The sequence below is a fragment of the Myodes glareolus genome, chromosome X, assembly GCF_982192425.1.
Source record: "Myodes glareolus chromosome X, mMyoGla1.1, whole genome shotgun sequence".
Classification (NCBI taxonomy): domain Eukaryota; kingdom Metazoa; phylum Chordata; class Mammalia; order Rodentia; family Cricetidae; genus Myodes; species Myodes glareolus.
In genome coordinates this window covers 21,508,948-21,534,272 of record NC_142053.1, presented here as the reverse complement: position 1 = coordinate 21,534,272, position 25,325 = coordinate 21,508,948, and the positions used below count along the sequence as shown (strand labels likewise).

The 25,325-nt window shown below is 39.9% G+C and overlaps 1 protein-coding gene across 1 annotated transcript in view; it reads right to left on the bottom strand.

The window, feature by feature from the left end:
* The window catches only part of Gpc3 (glypican 3), a 348,387-nt gene that overhangs the window by 151,401 nt on the left and 171,661 nt on the right, over positions 1 to 25,325 (bottom strand). The window contains exon 3 of the mRNA XM_048450333.3: positions 2,126 to 2,820. Coding sequence (XP_048306290.1) covers positions 2,126 to 2,820 — 695 coding nt within the window. The remainder of the gene's footprint in view (positions 1 to 2,125; positions 2,821 to 25,325) is intronic.

Sequence of the window (25,325 nt, the reverse complement as noted above, 5' to 3'; positions counted from 1 at the left end):
CTTAACTGTTTCTTTTTTGTTTTGTTTCATTTCCTCCTTCTTTTTGCTTGTTTTTGGAGACAGGGTCTTAGATTAGCCCTGGAAGCACTCTCAAACTCCTGATCCTCGTGTCTCAGTCTCCTGAGTACTGGGGCTATGGGCATGTGGCACTTCTACACACTCCTACTTCATTGCCTTTGTTTTTAAGAGCACTGGAGAAAGGAAACAGGCTTTCAAGATCCATTATGCTATAGTCAAACAAATTGCATAGATTCCTTTAAATACTTATAATATCTTGCCCTTAAAGTAGTCTTCTTATTTTCCTCTTACTGTAGGCATCCTCACACCCCAATGCCCTTGGCTGGTGTTGGACACATGGCGGGCCCTCAGTCAATGTTGGCGGATGAACATGTGAAAGCCCTTGGTTGGTGTTGGACATACAGTGAGCCCTCAGTCAATGTTGGTGAATGAACATATGAAAGCCCTTGGTTGGTGTTGGACATACAGTGAGCCCTCAGTCAATGTTGGTGAATGAACATATGAAAGCCCTTGGTTGGTGTTGGACATACAGTGAGCCCTCAGTCAATGTTGGTGAATGAACATATGAAAGCCCTTTACTTTTCATTTTTCTAGTTCTGTGCAATTGACTTTTGCATAAGGCCCCAGAATCTGGCCTCGAATTATAAAGCAGTCAAGGGAATAATTAGCCATCGAAGAACACCACCGTTAGATAGGGCATTTCTGTTCATTTTACTATAAAATATTTTCTCAGCAAATGGGTTTTAAATGGCCAACACTTGTGAATGGGGCAATTAGAGCAGCTCCATAAGTAGGCACGCCGAGGGTTGTATCATTTCTGTCCTCCTTCCTAGTTTAATTCACCAAAGAAACCAATTACCTCTATCACTTTGCATTTCCAGCGTTTAAAGACAAGGCTAACTATAACTAGCCCATGCTGCCCTCTACATTCTGGATAAGCAATGGCTCAGAGCACACAACAATATAGTTGGGAGAAGCTAAGAGTAGGAGTCAGCAAGGCCAGCCAAACCTGGGTTTGAATCCCAGCTCCTTCCAGCAAGATAGCTTGGAGATCTTGGAAAGTACTTAAACTCTCTAAGCTTTAGCCCTGCTGTGTGCAATGGGTACAGTATTGAGACCCATCACATGGATGACTGTAATACATTATGATGCACGCTGGCCAACAGAGCTGACACGAAGCAGGAGCTCAACAATGGCAGTGTATTTTACTGCTCTGCCACATCCTCCTCCGAAGCTGGCAGCAGTTAGGGATCAGTCATTCTCTTAAAATGATATGGCTGGAAGCTCTTGGCTGTATGTTCTGCTCTACATCAGAAGTGGCTTTCTCATCTGGTTCTATGACAGACTCTCCTAGAAGTCAGGCAAGCTGCTACCTTCCTAGCAGAACTGTCCTACCGCCACAAATGCCTGAAGTCTCAGACTGGCATAATTAAGGTTGCAAATGTGAATGTAGGGGAGCACGGATGTTCTGCTTTTCTTATGTCTTTCTTTGGGTTTAGTTAGGAGGCACTAGCTGAGTCTCTTAAAGTCGCTCTTCAGAATGGTAATATGATACACGTGAAGACCACAGAACAAAATCAGAATAAAAGTCGATGGCCACTGAACCAAAATTCCAGTTTTTGAATCATGCCTCCTCCACTAACTATGTAACTGGGTGTGCAACAGGCAATTTCACTACGATCCGCTTTCCTTGTTTATAGGAGAAAGGACTATCAGAGCATTACCATAAGTATCATGATGACAACAATAACAGCTAACATTTACTGAAGATTTACTATTTGCCACACGGATGCTAAGTGTCTGCATGCATACCATTCTCTTTACTTGAGTTCAAAAAATAAGACTCATAAAGATAAAATTAGTTCCCAATACTCTGCAGCAGGGAAGTGTGTGTTGCTAGAATTCAGAGCCTGGTATTGCAACTGTGTGCCCTGGAGTTTTAACGTGCAGCTAGCTTATCTCCGTGAGTTCGTTCAGCCCACGTGCCGTCCTCACTTGCTCGCTGTTTTTCTTCCTCTATGGTTCGATCAGTATCTGCTGCTGGGGCAGTCAGCCCGCCCACCATAATGAAGGAGAGCCCCTTAGAAAATGGAAGACTGATACTTACAGTGGTGGTCAGCTTGCCTCCGTTCTTCTGCACATACTGGATGGAATCGTGGATGGTGGAAAAGAGTCCGAGCAGCACGTTCTCCATGTCGTAGATTCTGTACATGCCGTTCACGAGTTCCTCAAGAGACAGAATGTATTCTCTCCAGTACTTGTCGATCTCCACCACACCTGCCATACAGCCTTGCATGACCACGTTGCAGTAACCACCACAAGGCTTAACCATCATCAGTCCCTGGCAGTAAGAGCAGTACCACATTCTGGTGAGCATGCGCCCACAGTCCTTGCTGTACTTGAGGTGATCGGTGGTGTTGATGACTTCAATTCCGAGATTCAGGGCTTGAAGGAAGATCCTGGTGACTTGCAGTGACTTGGAAACCTGGGTCATAATAAGCTTGGGGAAACTGCCAAATACTTTCAGGTCACGCCTTGCTCCTCGGAGGCACTCGTTGATGTCCAATACTGACTCGGGCAGCCCTGGGTTCATCATCTGGGTGTAGATGACTGGAAAGAGGCTGTCGAACAATTCATTGACCATATCATCTACGTTGATATCAGAACCCAAGATGTAGAGAGACACATCTGTGAAAAATTCACCCACAAATTCAAAAGCTTGTGGAGTCAGGCTGGGGTAGTTGTTCTTGAACATGGCGTTGGTGTAGTTCTTGGCATGACGAACAACAATTTCAAAGGCCTCTGTAAAACAGGAGAAAAAAAAGATACGTCTACAAATTAAAGCATGAAATCCAGGGTATAAATGAATTTGATATGTTTCTGTTACTTTAGTCATTAAGGTCCATTTGCTTCAAATAATTGACTCACATTCATTGCTGGTATTAACTATAGTCCTGCAATTGTCTGCTCCCATAAATCAATTTCCCTTTCTGAATGTGAAGTCCAAAGTTTGATGTGCACATAAATTCTTAAACACACAAATTGTATTTCAAATGACAACAGCCAGGATTCAGTTAACATTTCAGTCTTTCACGACAATATTGATTAAAAATTGGCTAAATGAGAAGTTATTTCTCTTTCTCCCATTGATTCATTCAGTTAAAAAGAAATTGCATTTAAGGACATTTCATTTTCAGACAGAGATAAATATTTGACAACAGATTATATACTGTATAAACTCGTAACAATTTGAGCTTGTTCAAACCCAGAGGAGAGGCAAGTTATTAGCTAAGAACAAAAGATAACCCAAATTCAATCACTTTGGGTAGATTTTCCCCAGATAACTTTCAAGGGAGTTCTCTGACAGATTGCTAGACCTGGAAAAGGTATTCATCCACTGAATGGGTGGGGAAAACAAGCATGCACTTATCTATACATTTGGTAGTGACAATAACTACAAGTTGAACATCTGGGAGGATAACCGCTAAGCTTCCTTGGTAAGTGCAGTTCCACATGGCTTGGAAGCCCCATTCGGTCTACAGAGACCACGGATTCAAGATTACATCTGCTGCTTCGGGCCCTTGGCAAGAGCCCAATTAGTGTCACTGCTTTGAGAGAGAAAGTTGTGCCATCCCATTTTCCCCAAACCAAAATATTCTAGATGCAAATTATTCCAAATAACCAGAGTACCACATATATGTGAAAAGGAAAAAAAAAAACACAACCAAAGACTTTTTAAAAAGAAATAAAAGAGTTTAAAAAGAAAAAAAATAGTCAAGTTTCCTCATATTTAACATTGGTCCGTTCAGTTCCTTCTAAAATGCAAAGGTCCATGACAGGTGCGCTCTAAACGATGCCAATTCATGAGCCTTGAAAAATCAAATGATTACTACCTTCAGATGGCTAGAGAGATTGTATTCCTTGGGATCACTTAGCCCCACATTGCAGTCATCTGTGGCAGAAGGGAGCTCTAGGCTGAACAACTGCCATCTGTCCCAGATCCCTCACAAGATAGAACTCGCTCCCCAGGCTCCTCCCTGGAGCTCGTCTCATACCCAGCAATGCTGGAGTGGTGCCAGTGGAATTCTAAAGCGCTTTCAAGTCCACTAGAGACCAACAATAAATTAGAAATGAGAACTTAGGCAACTACCAAAGGTTTGGAGAATATGTGCACTGGCGATTGGTCTGCGAGAGACCTCGGCACCAGTGGAAGGTACCAGTGTTTGTCGATTCCTTCCATTTTGTAACTCTGTGACCCAGAGCAAGTTTTTCCTTTCCGTCAATCACTACACACTCCCTTGTTTGTTTTCTTTTATTTGGAACATTAAGTGATTCTTAGACACTTTATCTTACAACAATCATCTTCGTTACACTCGTTACTTTCTGCTCCATCCTTGAATCTAAATGTTGAAAGAAGCTATGTGATCATCTAGTCCAGTGCAAAGGGCCAGTCACTCAATCCTTTAAAACCATCAGAAAGTTTGATATTTTAAATTATTTATTCATTTTTATTTTAGGTAGAAGTATATTATTTATTAGGTTGTGCTAGGTACTATGAATATATCTGCTAGGTGGAGATTAATGATATACCACCCTTGTCTCAGAAACATTCACAAGTGGCCAAGCACAGTGGCTCACTCGTAGAATCCCAACATCTGTCAAGCAGAGGCAGAAGAAGTTCAAAGCCAATGTGATCTACACGGGGAATTTCAGGTTCAGCTAGAGTTACACAGGGTGACCCTATTTCAGAATAAAATACTTAGAGTCTTCATAGTGCAGAGATTCCAAACCATGTCCAAGAGTCTCATGACAGCTACATTTTACAATAACTGGCTGAATTTGGTATTATCAACCCCGATTTAACAGATGATGAAACTGAGTCTCAGTAGAATGGCCATATTTCCCCAAGGTCACACGGTGGCACAGGAGAAGGAATCAGTTCTGACCAGTGTCTCTAAGTGACGGTCACACCCCGGCGGCCCTCAAGCTTGCAGTTTCTACACATTCTCTTTGTACAAAGTTAAGCTCTTTTTTCACCTCATCATTTTCCCATCGGCTTTCTCATCTCTGAATGAAAATGTACCAGAAGAAATTGAAACCCAAAGACCAATAAAGCAGAGCAGCACTTTCACCTTGGCCTTGGGGCAGCATGAAGTAAGAGAAGGAAAAAGACTGCTTCGCAGCCAGGTTACCCCTATAGGTCTCAATCATCTGGGCTGCTCTAAAATGAATTCTCTGTGAAGAGAATTTTACCTGAATTGTGGTGTTCTCATTCTCTAATACACAAGATACATGGCAGGAAAAGCCCGCAGATCCTCCTGCCAATAACATTCCTTTTTCAAAGTTCTGTGGCTAGCACCACTGGATCAATAGAAAGAGGAAATTACAAAAGATCATGAACTCGTCTAGAGAAACAACAACAACAACACGTATTGCAGGGGGAAAGGGTTGGGGACCTTAGCGAACATCACGCTCGAACGAACTTTCTACAGCAGTGTCTACAGCTCAGAACGAACTGGGCACATCTCTGGAGTTTGCTCAATTCCCTTGCTTCTGTATCACAGGACAGCAGACCAAAGCACAAGGGAGTCAGGTAAAGGTCTCATCCAGGGTCTCATAGGAAGCAATACTAGGTGAAAAGAGATGCTTGGCTTTCTTCTGTCACTTGAGGACTTGTGAAATAAAGTCAAGGACAGAAGTAAACGCAAGGAAGTGTAAGTCCATTGATGACGTGGTCAGATATTCAAGTATACTTTAGCTAGAGGTGATTTTCCTCTTTCCTCCCATGAAGTAAAGAGTTATGTCCAGTCAACAGGAGAGTAAATCTAGTGGGATCAGTTATCAGGAACAATTCGTCATTGAAAACATTCGCTGATTTTATAATCTATCGATGAAAAGAAATGGATTTAATAAGCTGAGATATGCCCACATCCAGACAAGTTCCATTTTCCTCTCTCTTGTTATTACATTTGTATTGATTGATTGATGTGTGTGTACACGCGTGTGCCATGGCATGCTTGTGGAGGTCATGGAACAACTTATGGGAATCAGTTCTCCTTCCAGTCCACCACGTGAGTTCCAGGGATCAGGACTGAACTTAAGTTTTCAGACTTGGCAACAGGTTTAGGCATCTCACTAGCCCAATCCCTAGATTTCTAAATGTTCCTGTCACCATCCCTATCACCACAGATGCTAATGTTGCCTTGCCAATGTTCTCCTTCCAGCTTGATGCACAATGACAGACAATTCTCCAGACACAGTTTCATGGGAGAAGTGTACAGATTCTCTTTAAATAGTTCAATAACTTCTTCTACTTACTCCCCCTCAAGATCTATCGTCGACCACCGCAGCTGAATGGTTGCCCTTAGTATATCGTGCTGGCGTTCTTGCACTCAGATCTACACTAAATGAAATGGGCTTTTATGTGCCTTCTTGGTAGTCAGCTGAGTATATTTTTTTTTAAAATGAGAATATACTTGGGACTGAAAGACAAGAAAAATAAATGAACCATGGAATCCTTTTCAAGGTCTGTAGAGTAAGCAATTGTTATAGAAACGAGTTATTTTTTTCAGGACAGTTTTTCCAGCACTGCAAGGATGGCAACTACTTTATGAGAACTTTTTTCCCCATTCCTAGGATGAATACTGCCGGAACCCATGGCACACATGTTTCTATTTTCTTATGCATCAATGACATAAGCACATGTGTTTGGTGAGGAAACTGAGGCTCGGAGGTTATGTGACCCATACAGGTAATATTTCTAGTTGGATTCCAGGGCCTCAGTTTAAAAGCAAAGACATTTAATCTTGATTAATTGCTAGAGGCTGAATGTGGATTAGCTTCATAGCCAAAAACCCTTAGGAGATAGGGAGACAGCTTAGTTGGTAAAGGGCTCGCTGTAAAAGCATTACAGATCTGAGTTCAATCCCCAGAAAATCTGTAAAAAAAAATCTGGGCATAGTAGCACGAGTTTATAGTACCAGTGCTAGGGAGGTGTACCATTGAATGAATGAATGTATAAATAAAATATAACAGTAACAAAAACAACAACCTTCTTAGAAAATGGGCAAAATATCTGAAGAGCCACGTCACCAAAGAAGATTCATAGATCCCAAATAAATAGAGAAAAGATGCTCAATACCATATATCTTTAGGGACTTAAAAAATTAAAGTAATAATGCATGCCACTGGGCAGGCAATAGAATGGTTAAGTCATACAATGGACAATAGCAAATGCTGTGAGGTTATCAAGCAATGGTTCTCAACCTCCTGAAAGCTGTGGCCCTTTAATACAGATATGGTGACCACAATCATATGCGGTGGCGACCCCAACCATAACATAATCTCAACTGCTACTCCATAACTGTGATTTTGCCACTGTTATGAATCATAATGTAAGTATCTATGTTTTCTCATGGTCTTGGGCAACTACCCTGAGGGTTGCGACCCACGGGTTGAGAACCTCTGGTGTAGAGCAACAGCAAGAGAGACCCTGCAATATCTGGTGGGAACACAAGATGATACAACCACTTTAAATGATAGAGAGGCAGTTTCTTATAAAAAGAAAATATTTTTATCCTGTTATCCAGACATTGTGCTTCCCTTATCACCTACTTGATTTTTCTTTCCAATTTAAACCCATTTAAGTAAGGTCTGTGAATTTTTGGAAGTGCCAGAACTTTAGAACTCGGTCTTTGAACTAGTGATGAGAACCACTGAACACAGCTAAGTCACTCCCTCTTTTTCCGTCAAGCTGCTTAGACATTTCGTTCATGAAAAGGGGAGTTTTAGCATACAATAGCTGCCATGTGACATCAATGCAATTTTAGATTGAAAAACCACTGAAATAATTTAACGGACCAAAACACCCAAACAGGCAATACATTGCAATGTTATTTTTGAATACTGCATCGTTTTTTGAAAACCAGCCACACAGAAACAGAAAGTTTTTTAAAATAGTTCATAAAGAAGACACTAAAAACATTTAGTTCAAGTTCTGCTGTACTTTTTAGGGCTTTACAATTCACATTATTTTAACCAGAACTGACTAAGTTTAGGAATAAATCATTATTAAATATAAGTCATTTATTTTGTAGGACTATGACCAGCCTAGAAATATAAAGTCTCAATTTTTACCTTGTACTCCTAGGTGTCTAACTACAAGGTACATCAACTAGCAGTAAATAAATGATTGAAGGAAAGAATAAAAGAAGTGCATTTGCATGGGTTATTATATGTATCATTAAAGATGGGCAATAGACAGACAGACAGACAGACAGATAGATAGATAGATAGATAGATAGATAGATAGATAGATAGATAGATAGATATGAATGGACAAATGGACGAACGAATAGACAGATAAATAGAAGAATCATAGAGGATGGATAGATAGATAAAGAGACAGACAGGTAAATAAATTTTCCTCCAAAGGCTATTACAGACTAGAGAAGACAATTAAAATGATTTATTGCAAGGGTCCTCAGAAGCAAGAAGTGAAAATCTGTACTCGAAAATTTATGAGCCTGCAACAGTTGACCACACTTTTGCCCCATTAGCCCAATTAGTTCTTATCATTTACTGTCCATTAGTTTTGCTGAACAACTAGTTTGCTTTCACCTTCTGGACTCTGTGAGTCATGTAACTCATAATTTTTCCCTACTCACATTTATGAGTTGAAAGCTTACAGCTAAAATTTATAGCCTCCCTCTATCAAGCATAATAAACTTCATGTCATGTGCTTTGTGTCATAGCCTTACTCCATCTTTCCTATCTGGATTTTTCCACTGGCTGGAGGGTTCCTGGGTATTCTAGCTACAGCACGCCTCACTGTTATTATGCATAATCTTTTTAAATTTTATTTTAATTTTATTTTTATGCACATTCTTACAGAGAATTTACAATTCTTTGCGTAATAAGGTAGAATGCAAATAGACAAGTAGGTAAATCAGGATATGGAGAAAGACAAAACACTGTCACAATAATGTAGTCTCAGGGCTGGCTGGAGTAGCCATTACAGAAGCATTCCAACTTTAAATAGGTGGGGCCCTTTCAGGAACTTGTTAGAAGATGCTGTCCTCCCCAGCAGCTGCCAGAGTACTCTCTTTCCACTTCTTTCCCCCACACCTTAAAAACTGGAGATAAATGTAGCTAACAATTTAAAACTGAAGTAGACTGTCGTATGACTGGTTTCAACAGGGCTAAAAACGCATGTGTTCATATGGCCATAGGAATAAGGCATCCCTGGTAAACCAGAGAGGTAGCTTGACAGAACAGTGCAGGGGTACTTCAGAGGAAAATCTTTTCTTGACATTGATAAAATCTTGATTTTAATAAAAATTTGTTCTTCAGAAGCTGCAGAGTTAAGACACCCATTTGATTGTGGAACACCAAGAATAAACTTAATTATTGTAAAAGAATACTATAGCTTAGCATCTCAGCAGTTTTCACACTATCAACCTGATGAGCTTCTTCTAAGACATGATCCCTACTTAGTCTTCTCCCGTTCTCCACTGTCTTCCAAGATTTTGTTTGAACTAGCCAGATCTCAATCCAATCATCCAATCTTGTTTACTCAAGGTCCCCATGGCTAAGAAGTGACATCCACTAAAAGAGGCACAAGGTGTTGTACTCTCAGAACTTCAGTTCATTCTTTACAAAAGAAAGTCTACTGTTATCCAAAAAAAGTCAAGTTCTGCAGTTTCTTCAAGAATTCACACATTGAATGGGTAAGGCCTGCTCACTGAACCATTACCTTAAAGTAAAGACTCGAAGGAAAAGGTCCTGCTCCATACACTATGGCAGGGACCATGGATTACAAGATACAACTGTGAAAATAATGGCTTCTTTTAACTGAACCCAAACCAACCAACCACTCTATCATGTCATAATTCTAGATCTGGTTCTTGTTTTCTCGACTTCTGAAAATTTTGCCTTATAATCCATTATCACGATTCATGAACTAAGTGTGAGGGGTTTCTTCCTTGAAGTGCTTGCTGCTAACCTAAACTTAGAAAAATAAAATAAGCGTTTTTGGTGAAGAAGGTACTGAACGAAAGCTTCTGTTCCATTAGGAAGGTGTATGTAGTGTCGTTTAAAGGTTGGACTGCAAACCTCCCTGTAGTGACTTTAGCTAATGAGAATCTGTTTCTGCTCAACGGAACTTAAATTATTGACATAAAGAGCAAACTACCTAGAGGATCTTCCGTGTTCTTAGGCCAATTAACATGTGTGTTTTACACTGCGTTCCTTCTCTAATTGCTTAGACATTGAACTACTGTCCTAATGAAGGTCAACTGTCAATGGTTTATGCAACTCTTGTTCTGTTAAACCATCTCTTTTCCTTTAAAAAATTTTATGTGTCTAGATTATTTGCCTGCATTTATGTCTGTACACTGCATGTGTGCCTGACGTCCACAGAAGCCACAAAAGAGCATAAAAACTACTGTGACTGGAGTTGTAGACAGTTGTAAGCTGCCATGTGCGTATTGGGAATCGAACCCACACCATCTACAAAAGCAACAAGTGCTCTTAAATCACTGAGCCATCTCTATCCCCCCAACCCTTGCTCTTAAAGAGACTTTGGTCTGTAACTTGATAATAAGGATGTTTATAGGATTTTGCATTTCCACATGGACTTCACAGCCAAAGCTTTAGTGACAAAGCAACAGACAGAACGCTCTTTCCCACAGTTCCTAGAAAGAACAGTCTCTTCCTTACTCTCATCAGTAACAAGAAGTACCAAATCTGAATTGCCTTAAAAGCTACACATGCAAGCTCTTCTGAAGGCATAATTCTTTCATCAACTCAATAGGTACCTCGCTGAGCTCTCCATATAACAACACTCTGTTCAGCTTTTACAGAGAGCCATAGGACTTACATTTTGTTCTCTTAAGTAAAAAGAGACTAGTTTGTGGTATGTGACCCAAGGCCTAAAATTTGTTGAGACACTTGTTTTTCATTCTGTCCCTTAAGACATATGACCAGTCTAAATAACAATTTGTTAGGCACCCAAATAAACATAGGCTCCTATCATTGTGATGTCAGCAATATTAAACACTTTCTCAAAAACTAAAGAGCATTTATGAGCTATTTTAGCTGTCCCATTAGACTGATGACATTATTTGTATAAACATGTTTCATTTAATATTTACTAAATGCATAAAGCACAAAACTGCACAGTCCCTAAAGGCTTGTAAATGTCAGCTGTGATAAAATAATAAATGACTTCTCTATGTCGAAAAGCACAAAATGCCATGTATATGTGAAAAGTGTGCTAAGAATCTTTCATAGCTTAAACATAGACAGTATATAGGTCACTAAGTCACCATAACATATTTGGAAAGTAGTAACTACTATCACTTCAAATGTTGAAATTGGTAATCTCTTTTAATTCATTCTCTCCTTCTCCATCACTAAAAGTGCATGTGTATATGTGCACTGGTGTATATATGTAGTTATGGGAAACATTATTACCCCAATTTCACACATGAGCTAGCTGAAATTAAGACTAGACCTAAGTCATAGAGCTATGTGGTTTATGTTAGCAGCAATGGGACACAGGACTCTTGGCTGTGTGTACAATACTGGTATCATTATGTCCATCTCCTTCAAGGGTAAATATCACACGGCATTTGAAAATAAGCTTCAGAAATAATAATAAACTAGCAACCTTGCATTGCTTACTGCATAAGATAGTGTTTTAAATATTTTATGTGAATTAATTCATATAATTATCTAAACCACCCCACAAAGAATGTCTACTGCTTTCTCTACTCTGTAGGTACGAAAATTGAGCCACAGAGGAGCTGAAGAAGTAGAATTCAATGCTGCAATGTGAATTCTTGTCATCTCAACCCAGAGATTATCCACAAAACCACTACATACTACTGCCTGAAAAGATAAGGCCATATAAGCTAAGGGGATGACTCATGGATAAAGTCCTTGCCACTCAGACATAAGGACCTGAGTTCAGATTCCCTGGGAGCCACATATAGCCAGATGTAGCACCTATCTGTAATTGTAGTGTTCTTAAAGAGGGAAGGCAGGGATAGGAGACTCCTGGAAGCCCACGAGCCAACTAACCTAGAGCATACAACAGCAAAGAAAGCTAATCTCAAACAAGGTAGAAAGAGACAACCTACATGCAAGGTTGTCCTCCGGCCTCCACACAGATGCCATAGCACACTTGTCCTACACACAGATGGAAAAGATGCATCTCTTTGTCATAGTCTGGGTCCATTTCTTTTTTCATTTCTGTTGGTGGAACTCTACATAAGCTGCATGCTTTGGTTGCTTGGCTACACTGAACCCGCTGAATAGATAAGAAAAGAATTCTATGACATGGGTAAAATGTGAGGAGTGTGGCCAAAACTGACTCATGCCAACTACTTCTAAAAACAGCAATTTCTTCAGAAATATGCTGCCTGCGGTGCCATACAGTCACAAGGAAATGGAAATTAGAAGAAAATTGGCAAAGAGGGATTACTGATAGGAGTGTGGGACCTCAGAACTCTGTTGCAGCCATAAAATTATGGTATTTAATTGAAAAGCTAGTCTTTGTTTTGAAAGTCAGGCCTTCCCTCGAATTACAGGCCCTTAAAGGAGCTACTGGCAGAAGAAGAACAGAATGGCTAGAATCTTGAGTTGTTTTTTTTTTTTTCTTAAGACTCAGTATCTAGGAGGATATAGCATGAAACATAAGAAAAATGAAGTATCTGCAAAGCCTGGAGGAGTTCTAAAGCCTGTTCTGATCAACTCAGAGGGGAGAGAGCTAGTTAGATGCATTCACTAAGCTCTGGCAGCAGGCAGTCTTAGCAGGAAGGGAAGTGCCACCCATAGGGACTCCAGCCAAGTTGAAGGGCAGGTAGGAAGTGTTGTGATTCAAAGGTCAATTATATAGCTTTCTTGTGAGCTTGACTTTATACTCTATATACATTATTCTTGCAGAGGATCCAGATTCGGTTCCTAGTATGCACATGGCTGCTCACTGTAGCCTGAAACTCTTCTGGCCTCCTGGGACATGGGGCACACACAAAGTACTCTAACATATGACCAGGCAAGAAACTCAAACACATTAATATAAAACAAATAAATCATATCTGTAGAAGCTGAGAGTAGGATGGTTGATGTTATATCCCAGGCGAGAGCAATAGAGAAGTATTAATTAAAGGGTACAAAGTTTCAATCACATAAGATGGGAAAAAACCCTAGAAATATAGCATATATTGTCTGTAGTAAATTTCACCAAGAGAGTAGATCTTATGTTTTCATCTCAAGAATGTAGAAGAAAAATTTCGGAAGGGGTGAATCTGCTTCTGGCACACACATTGTGGTCATGGTTTCGTGACTGTACATTTATAACCAAATGAAGCTTCAAACATATGCTTTCTGCATGTCAACTATGCACCAGTAAAATGAAAAAATATACAGTACCATTGTGATCTAGAAGTTAGAACATCAAATCTTTCTGGGCCTGAATAACATAGTAATTGGTACTTGTTCATACTTAATCAATGAAGGCTGTGCTACCACCTGAATTATTGACTGTAGCAATTATTAGAGGCTATAACAACTAGCTAAACAGCCTAAGATGCCAGTGAAAATGGCAAATACATTAGTTAGAGCCAGGCATAGTAGTTCATGCCTATAATCCTAACTCTTGGGTGGTGAATACAGGAGAATCGGGAGCTTAAGATCAGCCTCAACTACACAGTGAGATAGAGGCCAGTCTGGGATACAAGAAATGTGTCTAAAAACTGACCGCCCCTCAAAATGAAATGAGTTAGAAAATGTCTTTTATTAAACATTCAATTGTATTTGTTTTTAACAGGAACAAAGATTCCAGTCTCTAACATAGAGGCCGCAGTCCTCTGAAGTAATTGGAATGTGCCTTGCACCTGGGAGCAATGTCTTAGCTGTCTGGATTGCATTGTGAAAACGGTTATGTGTGAGATTAGCCAGTACAAACCAGGTGACCTTATAAAATTTGATGCTCCAAACAATCTTGAACAGTTGATTACAGTAACAAAAAGGTGGAAATGGGTTTAATAGAAGGTTAGAAAAAAAGGAGGCAATGAAGCAACGCGGATAAACCTAGAATTATAACCCAGAAGTGGAGAGGTATGGTCAGAAATGCAAGCAGCCACTCTCACAAATAGATGATGACACGCGATTCAGCCCCTCTGTTTCACATTGTCTAAATATCCCCTAGCAACCATTATATGCGATGTCACAGTCTTGGAGAAAGCCCCAGGTTCTGAGCGAAAACCAGGATGGTGGATACCTAGTACTGCCTCTCATCTGCAGGATTATACACAAGGACACATTTTGCTTCCATTTGTCACCATGTTTCTAATAAACTTCAAGTCATTATTTGTAGAAGACCATGGACCGTGATTTCGGAACAGTCTGTGACAAGCCTCAAGGCTGAGCTCAGCAGATCCTCCTAATAACAAGATGTTTTTCTTTTTCCCAAAATTCTACCCTGGTAGATTCATCATCTCACCTGGTTTTAACTCATTAGCGTTACAGTTCATGGTCTTCATAGTTTTATACAGACAGCGGAACCTCTGCTTAGTAGGGGGAGGCTGTGTGCTCGTCTCTACAGGACAGGGGACATTTGTTCATGGAGGTATTGCATGACTTTGACACATTTGTTGTCCTAAGAAACTTTCGGGAACAAAATGCACCTGAGTAATCAAATTTGTATCATTGGGATAACTCATTTCTTAGAATTTTCCCTGTTTTTGGTGGCAGCTAAAGCCTTCACAATTGCTGCAGACAAAAATTCAGCTGGCACTAAGCCTCAAAATTCAGTTGGTTTGGTGCTAAAACACGTACCAATGACTACATTATTCAGGCCTAGCGAGAGCAGGTGATCTACCTCCCAGATCATAATGGTACCTGTACTTTTCACTTTATTGAGCTACACTTGACATACAAAAAGCATATGTTTGTTACTGAATTTCCTTCCTCTTTACTACCTTATCCCTCACCCCTATAAGCATAATTTGATATTTAAATCAGAAGGGAGTAGGACAAAAGAATTAATCAGGGAAAAATAGTTAAATTCGGATAGATGGACAAGGGCAATTATCCGTTCATCTTTGAGAAAGGAAATTCAGCCATTGTCCATGCCAGAGCCATATCTATATGTTCTCAGGGCACTGACATTTTCTGGGTTCAAAGGCAATAGCTCCCAAGTTACTGAAAGGCCTGGACACTATTAAAATAATGCTTGGAGTGATCTGATGTCTATAGTGGCTTTCTGCCGAAAGGACCTTTGCCATAGGGCTACATTCAAGAGGGTTTATTTTAAATGGGCATTAAAAATGGCCCATTGCTGTAATTTGGCAATATGCCTGGAAAGGGGTGATTTTGAGATTAGGTGTTTTAAACAGAATCGCTAAACTACAGCTCCAGTTGCCTTCCCTAATGAAGTCTTCTGCTCCTGTTGCTTAGCACACTCCTTAGCCATGCCAGAGGGTCCCACTTGTGCAGGCCTGGGAGTGGGGCGCCCTTGATTCCAGCATAAAGGAAGACTCAATTGACTGCTTCCTCTTCAGCTGACAGCACTCTGCCAGACCCAAGCTATACTTTCCAAATCATGGGATCTGGGACACTGGAGTTGACATCACTGATAATTCTCTCTAGACTGAAAACAGAAAGTAGTCCCTTCAATATGTTATTGTTCAAATCAAACACTAAGAAAGGAACTGAAATTCAAAATTTCCATTTCCCGAAAGCTCTGTCTGGGAGTCAATAAAGCCAGCATCTCTACCTAGAATGGCCAAAACCAGAGGATACAAATCATCTGAGCATAGAGGGCAATAAGAAACAGCAGTGATGTACAAAGCCAGTTCACCCTGACACCAATGCTTCATTGGAATTTTGATGTAAATGATGTTCAAATCATCCATGTAATGGCCAATAATTAGTTTTCCTTTTGTCTACGCTGTTATCTTTAAACTTTTCCAGACTATTCAGATCTGGGATTTTACTACAGAACAAGGCACAGATGACTATATACCAACAAATTCTAACATGCTTCCTTCCCACATATCCCTTTTCTCTTTCTGTATTGAACTCCTTCTCCTTCCTCTGTATCACTAAAGGAACGCCAGAGAGAGGGCACTGAACGCTTCCATATAAAATATAAAAAAAAGTTTACCTGTCAATTCTCAATGATTGTTAAAGTGCAGTGGTATATGGTGCATATTTTTTAAGCCAAGGGGTTATGTGGGTTAGCTTAGAAACTGGCTACCAAACTTGCTTTCAAAATGATTGGGTCAGGTGGAAATATTAATTTATTTGGACATAGTTAAGTCAGTATTGATGCCAAAATAAAGAGTGCTGTATTATGTCAGTGCGCAGAAACATCAAGAAAGACTAGTTGCTGGCAAGAAATCAGGAAAACTTATTCCCTAGCATTCTTCCCAACACAGTTGGATTCGTGTTTCTCAAGCACTGTGTTTGGGCAGATAGTACCGCCATCCACCATCCCTCATAGACACTATGTGTCACTTTTTTTTTCACCAGATTGAAATGAATATTCATTTTATTCTAAGACTCACTGGAAACAGTGCTGATACAACAATCCAGGCTATCATTGGCTAATTGATATCAGCAGATACATTGTACAATGATGACTGACTAATGCCAACAACGACAATAACAACAACCAATTGCGTCAGCACTGTACACTTATTCGGAGCAGGCGCCATTCTACTCTAAGCCTCTTACTTACCTTTTATTCTCACCACCATCTAATAACATGGTTATGGTGATTATTCTACTTTATGGATAGAAAAATGGAGGCACAGGAAGCAGAACTAAGTTGCTAAAATCCTTACAATTCCTAAGTGGTACAGAGCTGGAAATCAAAGTGAGCTACTCAGCATTCTTCTCTAATATTCAATATGAGAGACAAGCCATTCTCCTTGGTGAAAGAGAGACGGCAATACCAATTGGCATATTCATTATTAATAAAATTTAAAATAATATGAAAGTGGGAATAAGATCTTTATTTTTATTAAGTACAAGGCTCTGGGGAGATGGCTCAACTGGGAAACAGGCTTGCCACACAAACGTGAGGACCTGGGTTTGAGCTCAGACCCCACGCAAAAATTCAGGAATGGTGGCAGGCACTAGGAACCTCACAGATAGAGAAGCGGAGACAGGTGGATTCTTAGGCCTCGCTGGCCAACCAGTATAGCCTTACCAGTGCACCCCAGATGCCAGTCATAAACATTTAGGAGGCCAGTTCCTGACATTGATCTCTGGCCTCTCCACACAAGCATACACACTGTGTACATGCACTGCTCTACACACGAACGTGCACAGCTTCCAACACACAGTGTTAGGAATAAGGGCAGGGTCTCGATGCTCCGGGTACCCAATATGAAGAGCAGACTCACTCACAAATGTAGAAGGGGGAGAGTCTCATCCCCAACCGCAGAGGACATGTCAGTAAAAGACAAGCACTCTATGGACAAAAGAAGTTTTCCTTCTAAATAAAAGACCGAAGAGGAGGCCAGGTGTTTGCCTGAGATGGGCAAAATGTCTTAACTAAAACCCAGGACATGGTGAGGCAGCTTTCACATGGTAGCTCGTTATTTCTGTATTTTTTTTAAAAAAAAAACAATGTGTGTGCGGGTCACAGGAGAGGGTAGAAGGGGAGAGGGAAGAAAGAAAGGGGAATGGAGAAAAGTGTATAGCTCAATAAAAACAATTAAACAAACAAACAAACAAATAAAATGATGTTTAAAAAGGAAAAAATAACTAAAAAAAAAGAATCGTCAAAAAAAAAAAAAAGAAAGAAAAGAAAAGCTCAAAAGAACCCAAACAACAGTATGAAGGAGTCTAGAGTATTTTGCATGTGGCAGTAGAAAAGTCCCGTGGATCCTCATATCTCCAAGTTTCATTTTTGTTTTCTAAGATATTCTTTCAGTTCATTATTTCTGTTTTGATGAGGAATACAGGGAAATTAATCATGTTCTCATATGACACAGTGCCACCTGTCACCTTGAATAGGTCACTTTCTTTCTCTAGCCCTTAAGAAGATATGGCTAACTAAGTGTGAAAAATCCTTCAAGTTCTACAGTTTTATAATTATGACTATTTGCTATTTCTTATCAGTTTTACAGTGGATGATGCTAGGTAATAACCACATAACAGCAGACCTTAGTATTTTATTAAGATATGTAAACTCATAAACACACACAAACGCACATGCACACGTTATTACAGATAAGCAAACACACAGAGAAAACAATTTTTTATTTTACCTTGAAGAATCTTAAAAATAGAATCAAAGAAAATTGGCTAAGGAGACTTTCACAGTGGCTGCTAGAAAATGCCATTAGGTCCAGAGTTCAGCTCTCAGTGGAGGAGTACAGACTTCTCTGACAATGAGATTCATGTTCACAGAAGGCAATGTTCAGAATTTTAAAATGTCCTGGGTTTGGAGACTCAATTTCACTGTACCCCATAAATATGTGCAATTACTCAATTTCAACCGAACATAAAATGTATTATAAAATCCCCAATTTTGACAATCTTCCACTTGATTGAACACACAATATTAAGCTCTCCAGAAGCTGCTAGGAGTTCCATACTGTTACGTTACCTGCAATTCATGTGAGACAGACCCCCCAAGGAATCTCCCTCCTGACAAGCAATGTGGAAAGGGTGTTCCAGAAACATGGCATCAGTGCTAATCCAAGTTATTGGATTTCAAGGTCTAATTATGGCATTAGATTAAAGCATACCTTTAAAATATGATATTCAAAATAAAACATATCAATAGGTAGCATTTATTGAGAGGCTATTATGTTTCAAGCACTATGGTAAATGAATAAATTGTATTTTTTATTCTTATAACATTTGATGTAGGCCAATTATTAAAATTCTCATGTTACAGCCATATCCAGAGACTTATAAAAGTATTGTCATGTGCCCAAAGTTCAGCAGCCAGAAGTGAACCCAAATCAGTCTGGATTTAAAGTGGTTATTTCTGTTTTAATAATCAGCTTGTCTGAGCCTTGCCCAGAACTGGAGAAGTCCGTCTCTCTCTCTCTCTCCCCTTCATGGTGGGCTGCTCAGTGTAACTGTTTATCTCTGTGACTTTCCCCTTCTGATCTCTATCATGACTGACAGCTCCGACTCCACACCCAGCTGAAACATTCTTACTTCAGCTGGGTTAACACTATCAATCACAGTGCTGTCTGCTCCACCCACCCACCCCCAGTCATTAAGTTTGTCTGACTTTGTCTCCATTTGGCTCTTTCCCAGACTGAAATTTCAAAACTAAAGTCCAGAGAAGCAAAACAATAGTCACCCACACTCTTGCCAACCAGAACCAAGAGTCATCTACTTTTGACAGTCTGTTTTCAGTTTTCCATGTGTTTTCTTTTGTATTTAGTTTCTTCAAGGGGGACTCGGCATAACTATTTTAATCCATAACTTGTTGGTCTTTTTGATTTTCTAATTTAATCATTAGATAGCAATTCCACTTCCTTTATATTAGAAACCTCAAATGCATCCACATCACCAGATACATTGAGATGATATAAAGAGACAAACTGGCCATTTTATTGTTACAATCAAAAACCATGCCCTCTGATGAGTTTTCCTCTTTTAACTGCCAAAAAAAAAAATACAATGCAGTAAAAAGAAAGTAAAAATGGGTATAGTCTCTTTTAGCAAAGCTAAAGACTATATAGCCACTGAAAAAGAAATTACATGATTGTGCATGAACAATTCATTATGGGTGGCAGTGGCAGTATTGAGAGCATCAGTTTGAAAAGTGATACCGTGGAAACAGAAATATAATCCATTAACAAAGCACCTGAAGACACCTAGAAGAAGCATAAGTATAAATTTTTTGATATCAGATAACTTCAAACATTAGTATGCATTCATTTCCAAAGGAAAATTTAAAAGTTTAAAGATGCATACTCAGAGTTGTTTTAAAAATGTTATCTGTAGAAAATAAAAGATCACAAAATGAATGGAAAGTACAAAGCTTCTCAGAAGGAAGAAAAATATCGATGTGCATGGGAAATGTCCAAGTGACTCAAAGACCATTCTGTCACATCGAAGAGGTCTTTTTCTATCTGTGATACATTGTCTAGGGTCTAGGGTCAGAGCTGTGGAGTTAATATTAGCCTATCTACTCTAAATATACTATTAACTCACATATATACTGTGTATGATGTGTGTGTGTGTGCATGTAATCTGAGGTGATATTGTAAACAGAATTCATTGATATTTCTGATGAAAATGTCCTCAAAAATCTTATTATGTTAGAGTATCAACCAAATGATTGGTACTCCCTCCTGTACTTCTGAGTAAGGACACAAAACATTCCTCCATCTTACTCCATCACAGAACGCTTCTCAGGTATGTGTAGTCCATCCCTGCTATGCGCAGCACTCCCATGAGTCTTGCTACTAGCATAAGTGACCTTCAACTGTATTACTGGCTTTCAAAAAAAACTAAAATAAATAAATAGAAATGAAAGACTCATCGAGTGTTTGTGCTAGCTTCGGCATTTGGGCTGGTATAGTTGTCAGTACGTGGTAGCAGCAGCACACACAGGTTTGGAGATTTACTTATGTCTAGCTTTCCAACTCCTAGAAATACGATCTACAATTATGCTTGGTCTTTTGAAAAACATGTCCGTTGTCAAAGAACATCACAAGGAATTTAGTAGCATTATCTCCTTCATCATCAAAAGATAGCTGTAAGGCAAGAGAAATGTGTAGTGCTGAGGAAACCATTGCTAACGGGGCTCAGTGTGCTTACCTAAAGCTATTAGGTTAATTCCTGACTCAGTTAACATTTGACACTGTTAATAGTCTCTTTCCTAATTTGCCTTGACCTCCATGAACTAGACTTAATTCCTTTTCCTCTTCTTACAAATTTAAGTTTCTTCATAGAAGCATGAATCTAATCATTAAAACCCAATCATTCGCATCAGAGTAAATTTTACCATGTATTTATAAGTAGTTAGCTAAGTTCACACACATTTTGTTTTTCTTTTCCATGCATAGACATAGTTACATAGCAAAGAGCAAACTCTGGAGCAAAATATATCCTTTCAAATTGTGACTCTACTATGTACTAGATATGTGACTTTGCCCCTTAACTTTGCTGCTCTTTGGTTTGTCTACCTGTAACACTGCATCAAATACTGTATACCTAACCATTAGAGGGTTGATGTGGTAGTTACATTTATATACATAAATATATACACATATGGACATATATACATATACACATGTGACAATGCTTGGCATCTAATAAGCATTTAATAAATGTTAACTGTTACTAGTAACATTATTTCACACACACCTTTCCATGTAATTATGTGACGTTCCCTTGTGCTAATATATCTATCACACGCTGCCTAGCCAATTTTATTTTGAATGATTCTAGCTGAGTTTGTAGGAGAGGAAAATTTACTGAAAAACAAAATAAAACAAAAAACTCAAGTGGTTTGTACCTATCATTTTTGCTGTTCAATGTCTTTCTTCCCTCTCCCACTATATCCGGGTCCTATTCTCCCCCCCCACCACCCCCAGGCCATTTCTACAATCATTGCCAGACACTCAGCACCTCATAATTTATTTTAATGGGGTCCAAGTAGGACCATGGGGAACTAATAAAGCCCCTACCAAAAGGGAGTAATGTGGCGTTAGATCACAATACACCTAGCAATGTCTTGCACATGGTGTCTCTTTATAAATGCCATATGGATGGATGAAATAAAGTGGCTATGGAGACCATATGGAAGAGGAGGCTGGGGCTAGGCTGGGCAAGAACCTAAATATGATGCTAAGGAGTTCAGTCTTGATCTCATAAGCTGTGACGAGACACTACATTTTTCTAATCTTAAAAAGGTGGGACGGGGAGAAAGTTATTTGGCGGTTAGGAAAGTCATTTATAGCGTTCTAACTATTCAACAGCACAGTTCATTTCTCTTTAACCTGGAGAAATATTTTTGGTAATACTAGATTTTAAGCTATCCCTGCCCAACTATTTCTTGGCAACTCTCTCACTGTTTGTCACGAGGAAGCTGGTTTTAAAATAATATTTGGTTTTGTACTTTGTTTTAATAACACATCTAGGATTTTTTTTTAGACGACCCAGGCAAATCTCATTCTAAATGCCTTTTTGTCTTATTATAACATTTAAGAAAGACAATTTATACCCTAAATATTTACCTTGTCTCAGGAATGGGTGGCCTTGGAAGCCTGATCTTGAACTAATTGTGATTTTCAACTAGGCAGTCTCAAAATATTTGCTAAATCTACCAATTTGCTTTTGCAAGGTTGGGCCTGCAGACTCAGGATCAGAATTTTCTGGTCCCTGGCTTAAGAATAAAGCAGATTCTAATTGTTTTCCTTCTAGGTGAAGATGGATGGTCAACATTACCTCCTGGACCAATCCTTACCTGTGCTATTGTCACCTCATAGGCAAAGAAGGCAACAAAAAACTTCCGAAAGGAAGGCTCCAAGGGAGTTTTGGTTTAGTATGATTAAAGTAGTCATAGTGAATAGTAACTCCTCAGAGACCTTTTCCCATTATGTCTCATCCCAAATATTAACTTTCTTTTTCTCATTATCTCAAGCTCTATGGAATTGCACAGCGTTCCCGGACTTGTTGAAAAATATTTCAAATACAAAGTTCTTGATCTGCAAGCTACTGTACTTCTTATCCCACAACAGCCTACGTTTTGCTTTATTTTTAATTTTTAATTTTAAAAATGTATTTTTCTCTTTGAATTAATCCATGGCTTCAAAAGATGACATACTGTCTCTGCCACAACCTCGCTGATGAAGAATTCTCTGGTCATTCAGGCAAGAAGAAATTCTCTCTCTTGATCTTATTCCTTTCTCTTCAAAATAAACTTGCTTCTCTGCCTCATCTATAATAGTGCATGAGAACACTTCTTTTTTTTGTCATATTAGTCAATCCTGAAGCAAGGAAAAGCCAAGCCAGATGGTGACTGTCACAGGTGACGAGCAGCATCCAGGAGTGCAGAGGCTAGGCCTGAGTCAGGTGTTAGGGCTTAAAATGAGGCAACCAGGCCCACAGGAGACTGTTAAAGCACCTTTCCTACAAATGGAGAGATGGCTTGCAACCTTGTATTTACTAATGGTATTTTCTATTTGCAAAGGTATGCTTTAGATTAGTTGGCAGAAATGGCTCACTGGAAAAGATTTCTTTTTGCCACAATTGGACTAGGCTGAAGAAGTGGAAACCTGGTGAAAGTATGGCCGGTGGGCACGATTTATTATCCACGATTCTTGTCCTGAAAGAACTCCTTGTGTTTATTTTGAGATGGGATCACACTAAGGCACTCAGGCTACCTTGAATTGACTTGTATTCATTGTGTCCTCAACAGTTTTATTTTCAGGATTCCTCCAAGCTTTAATTTTGCCAGCATCTCAGAGAAGACACATTCATAACTACTTTAGGGTCAGAAGTATCGCCATTTGCAAATACCTCCATTAATCATGCAGTCCTCAATAACTCATTGAAGAATCCACTGACGAACTAGCAATCGCTCAATGAAGAGATAGCCTTAAATGCTAACAAGAGAGAGCTTGCATGCTGAACATCCCAGCTATTTTCTTTTATATCCTTTGTAGAAGACAAAGCACCAGCCTTAATCCCCTAGTCTAGCACCAAACCCATGCCATAGCTAATGAGATACCCTGCAATCTCACATTCTCTTTTTGGGGCTGGGACCTTCACCATGACGATCACTGTTACTCTTACTACTGCTAAATTCCATGTCTACAGAGAGTATAATAAAGGGGATCCCATATGAGGAGCACGTCTTAGAATAATGGAACTAGAAATCAGATTTTATCATTTATTGTGCAGAACAAAAAAAGAAAATGAAGACCCAGCTAAGTGAGCCAGTAACCTGGTGTGAGTAAAGTGTGTGTATGTGCTGCATTGCTAGGGATTAAGCCTGGAGTTTAAAGCATGCTAGATAAGCAGTCTATCATTGGGTTGCACCTTCAGTCTTCTTAATATATTAATTTTAGACAGGTCTTGCGATATTTTTAAGCTGTCTTGAATCAACTTGGAGTCTGCCTGCTTCAGTGTCCCCAGTAGCTGGGAGTAGAAGCTTGCACCCCACACCTGGCCCCTGTTTTAACTCCCAGACACATTCGTCCTCTCAGTATGTCTCTTCCAATTTCCTAATCCCTACTTCTGCCCCCTCCCTTCCCTTCTCTTGAGGTTTTCATTTCCTGCATTTCCTCTTCCTACCCCCCCCCCCGCCCCGCTAGCACCTCACCATAAAACAAGTCAGGGCCAGAGTCTGTGAAAGGTCTGGCTATATACGACTGCCTGATGGGTTGCACATGCTGTTCAAACGCTAGCACAAATGAAGTTCTGGCCACCCCCCACCCCATCAGGTTACTTAGACCTCTGCTCCCTTTGTTACTGCCACTGGCAGGGAGGAAATAAGTGACTGTGGGATTTAGACTGGCTAGCTATCACACAGACGTCTGTGGAGCTCTCGTGGTGGCAGGCAGAGATCGGTCCCAACGTTAGTTATTACACACATGCAGACAGGTCGCCAAAACTTTTCATTTGGGCAGCAAGGAGACAGAGGAGCAGAGGCAAACTTGGGGGAATTCATTAGATCGGCAGAGCTAAGCATGTATCGGGTCATAGGTAGAAAGCGACCAAAAAGACCTGTGTGATTCCAACAGATATCAGCTTCATACTCCCTGCCCCTGCCCCAAAAGGTGCCCTGTTTTGGTAATCTAGGACTCAGCATGGTGGAGAAAGCCCAAGCACAGTGGCCTTAGGTGTCACATCTTTAGGTGTAACCTGGGTTTCCTGATGAGAACTCTCGGATAGCATCTCTAAAAGTTATTTAATAGCTCCTACTGTTCGCAACAACACATGCTGCTCTTTGGGAAGCACTAAGCAGACCTGTGCCCAGGAATAATTTGCAAAGCTCTTTGGGGAGGGTTCTTTAAGACGACGTGGAAAGTAGATTTTACAGCCAGAAAGACAGGAGCAGAATGTGACAGTGATTCTTGAGGAAATGGTCTTGCTTTCAAGTTCTTATTGGCAAAGTGAAGTAAGGTAGATTACAGGACACAATGTCCAAGCACTCTGTTGCTTTGCTTTCCCTTTGTACTTCTTGACGCTGGCTGCAGCGCAGCAGAAGGCCCATCAGACATGAAAGACTTGGTCTTCTATCTCACACAAACCTCTCTGAGTGGAGAGGGTGAAGCTCATTCTCCAACATGCCCAAGAGTGAAGGGGAT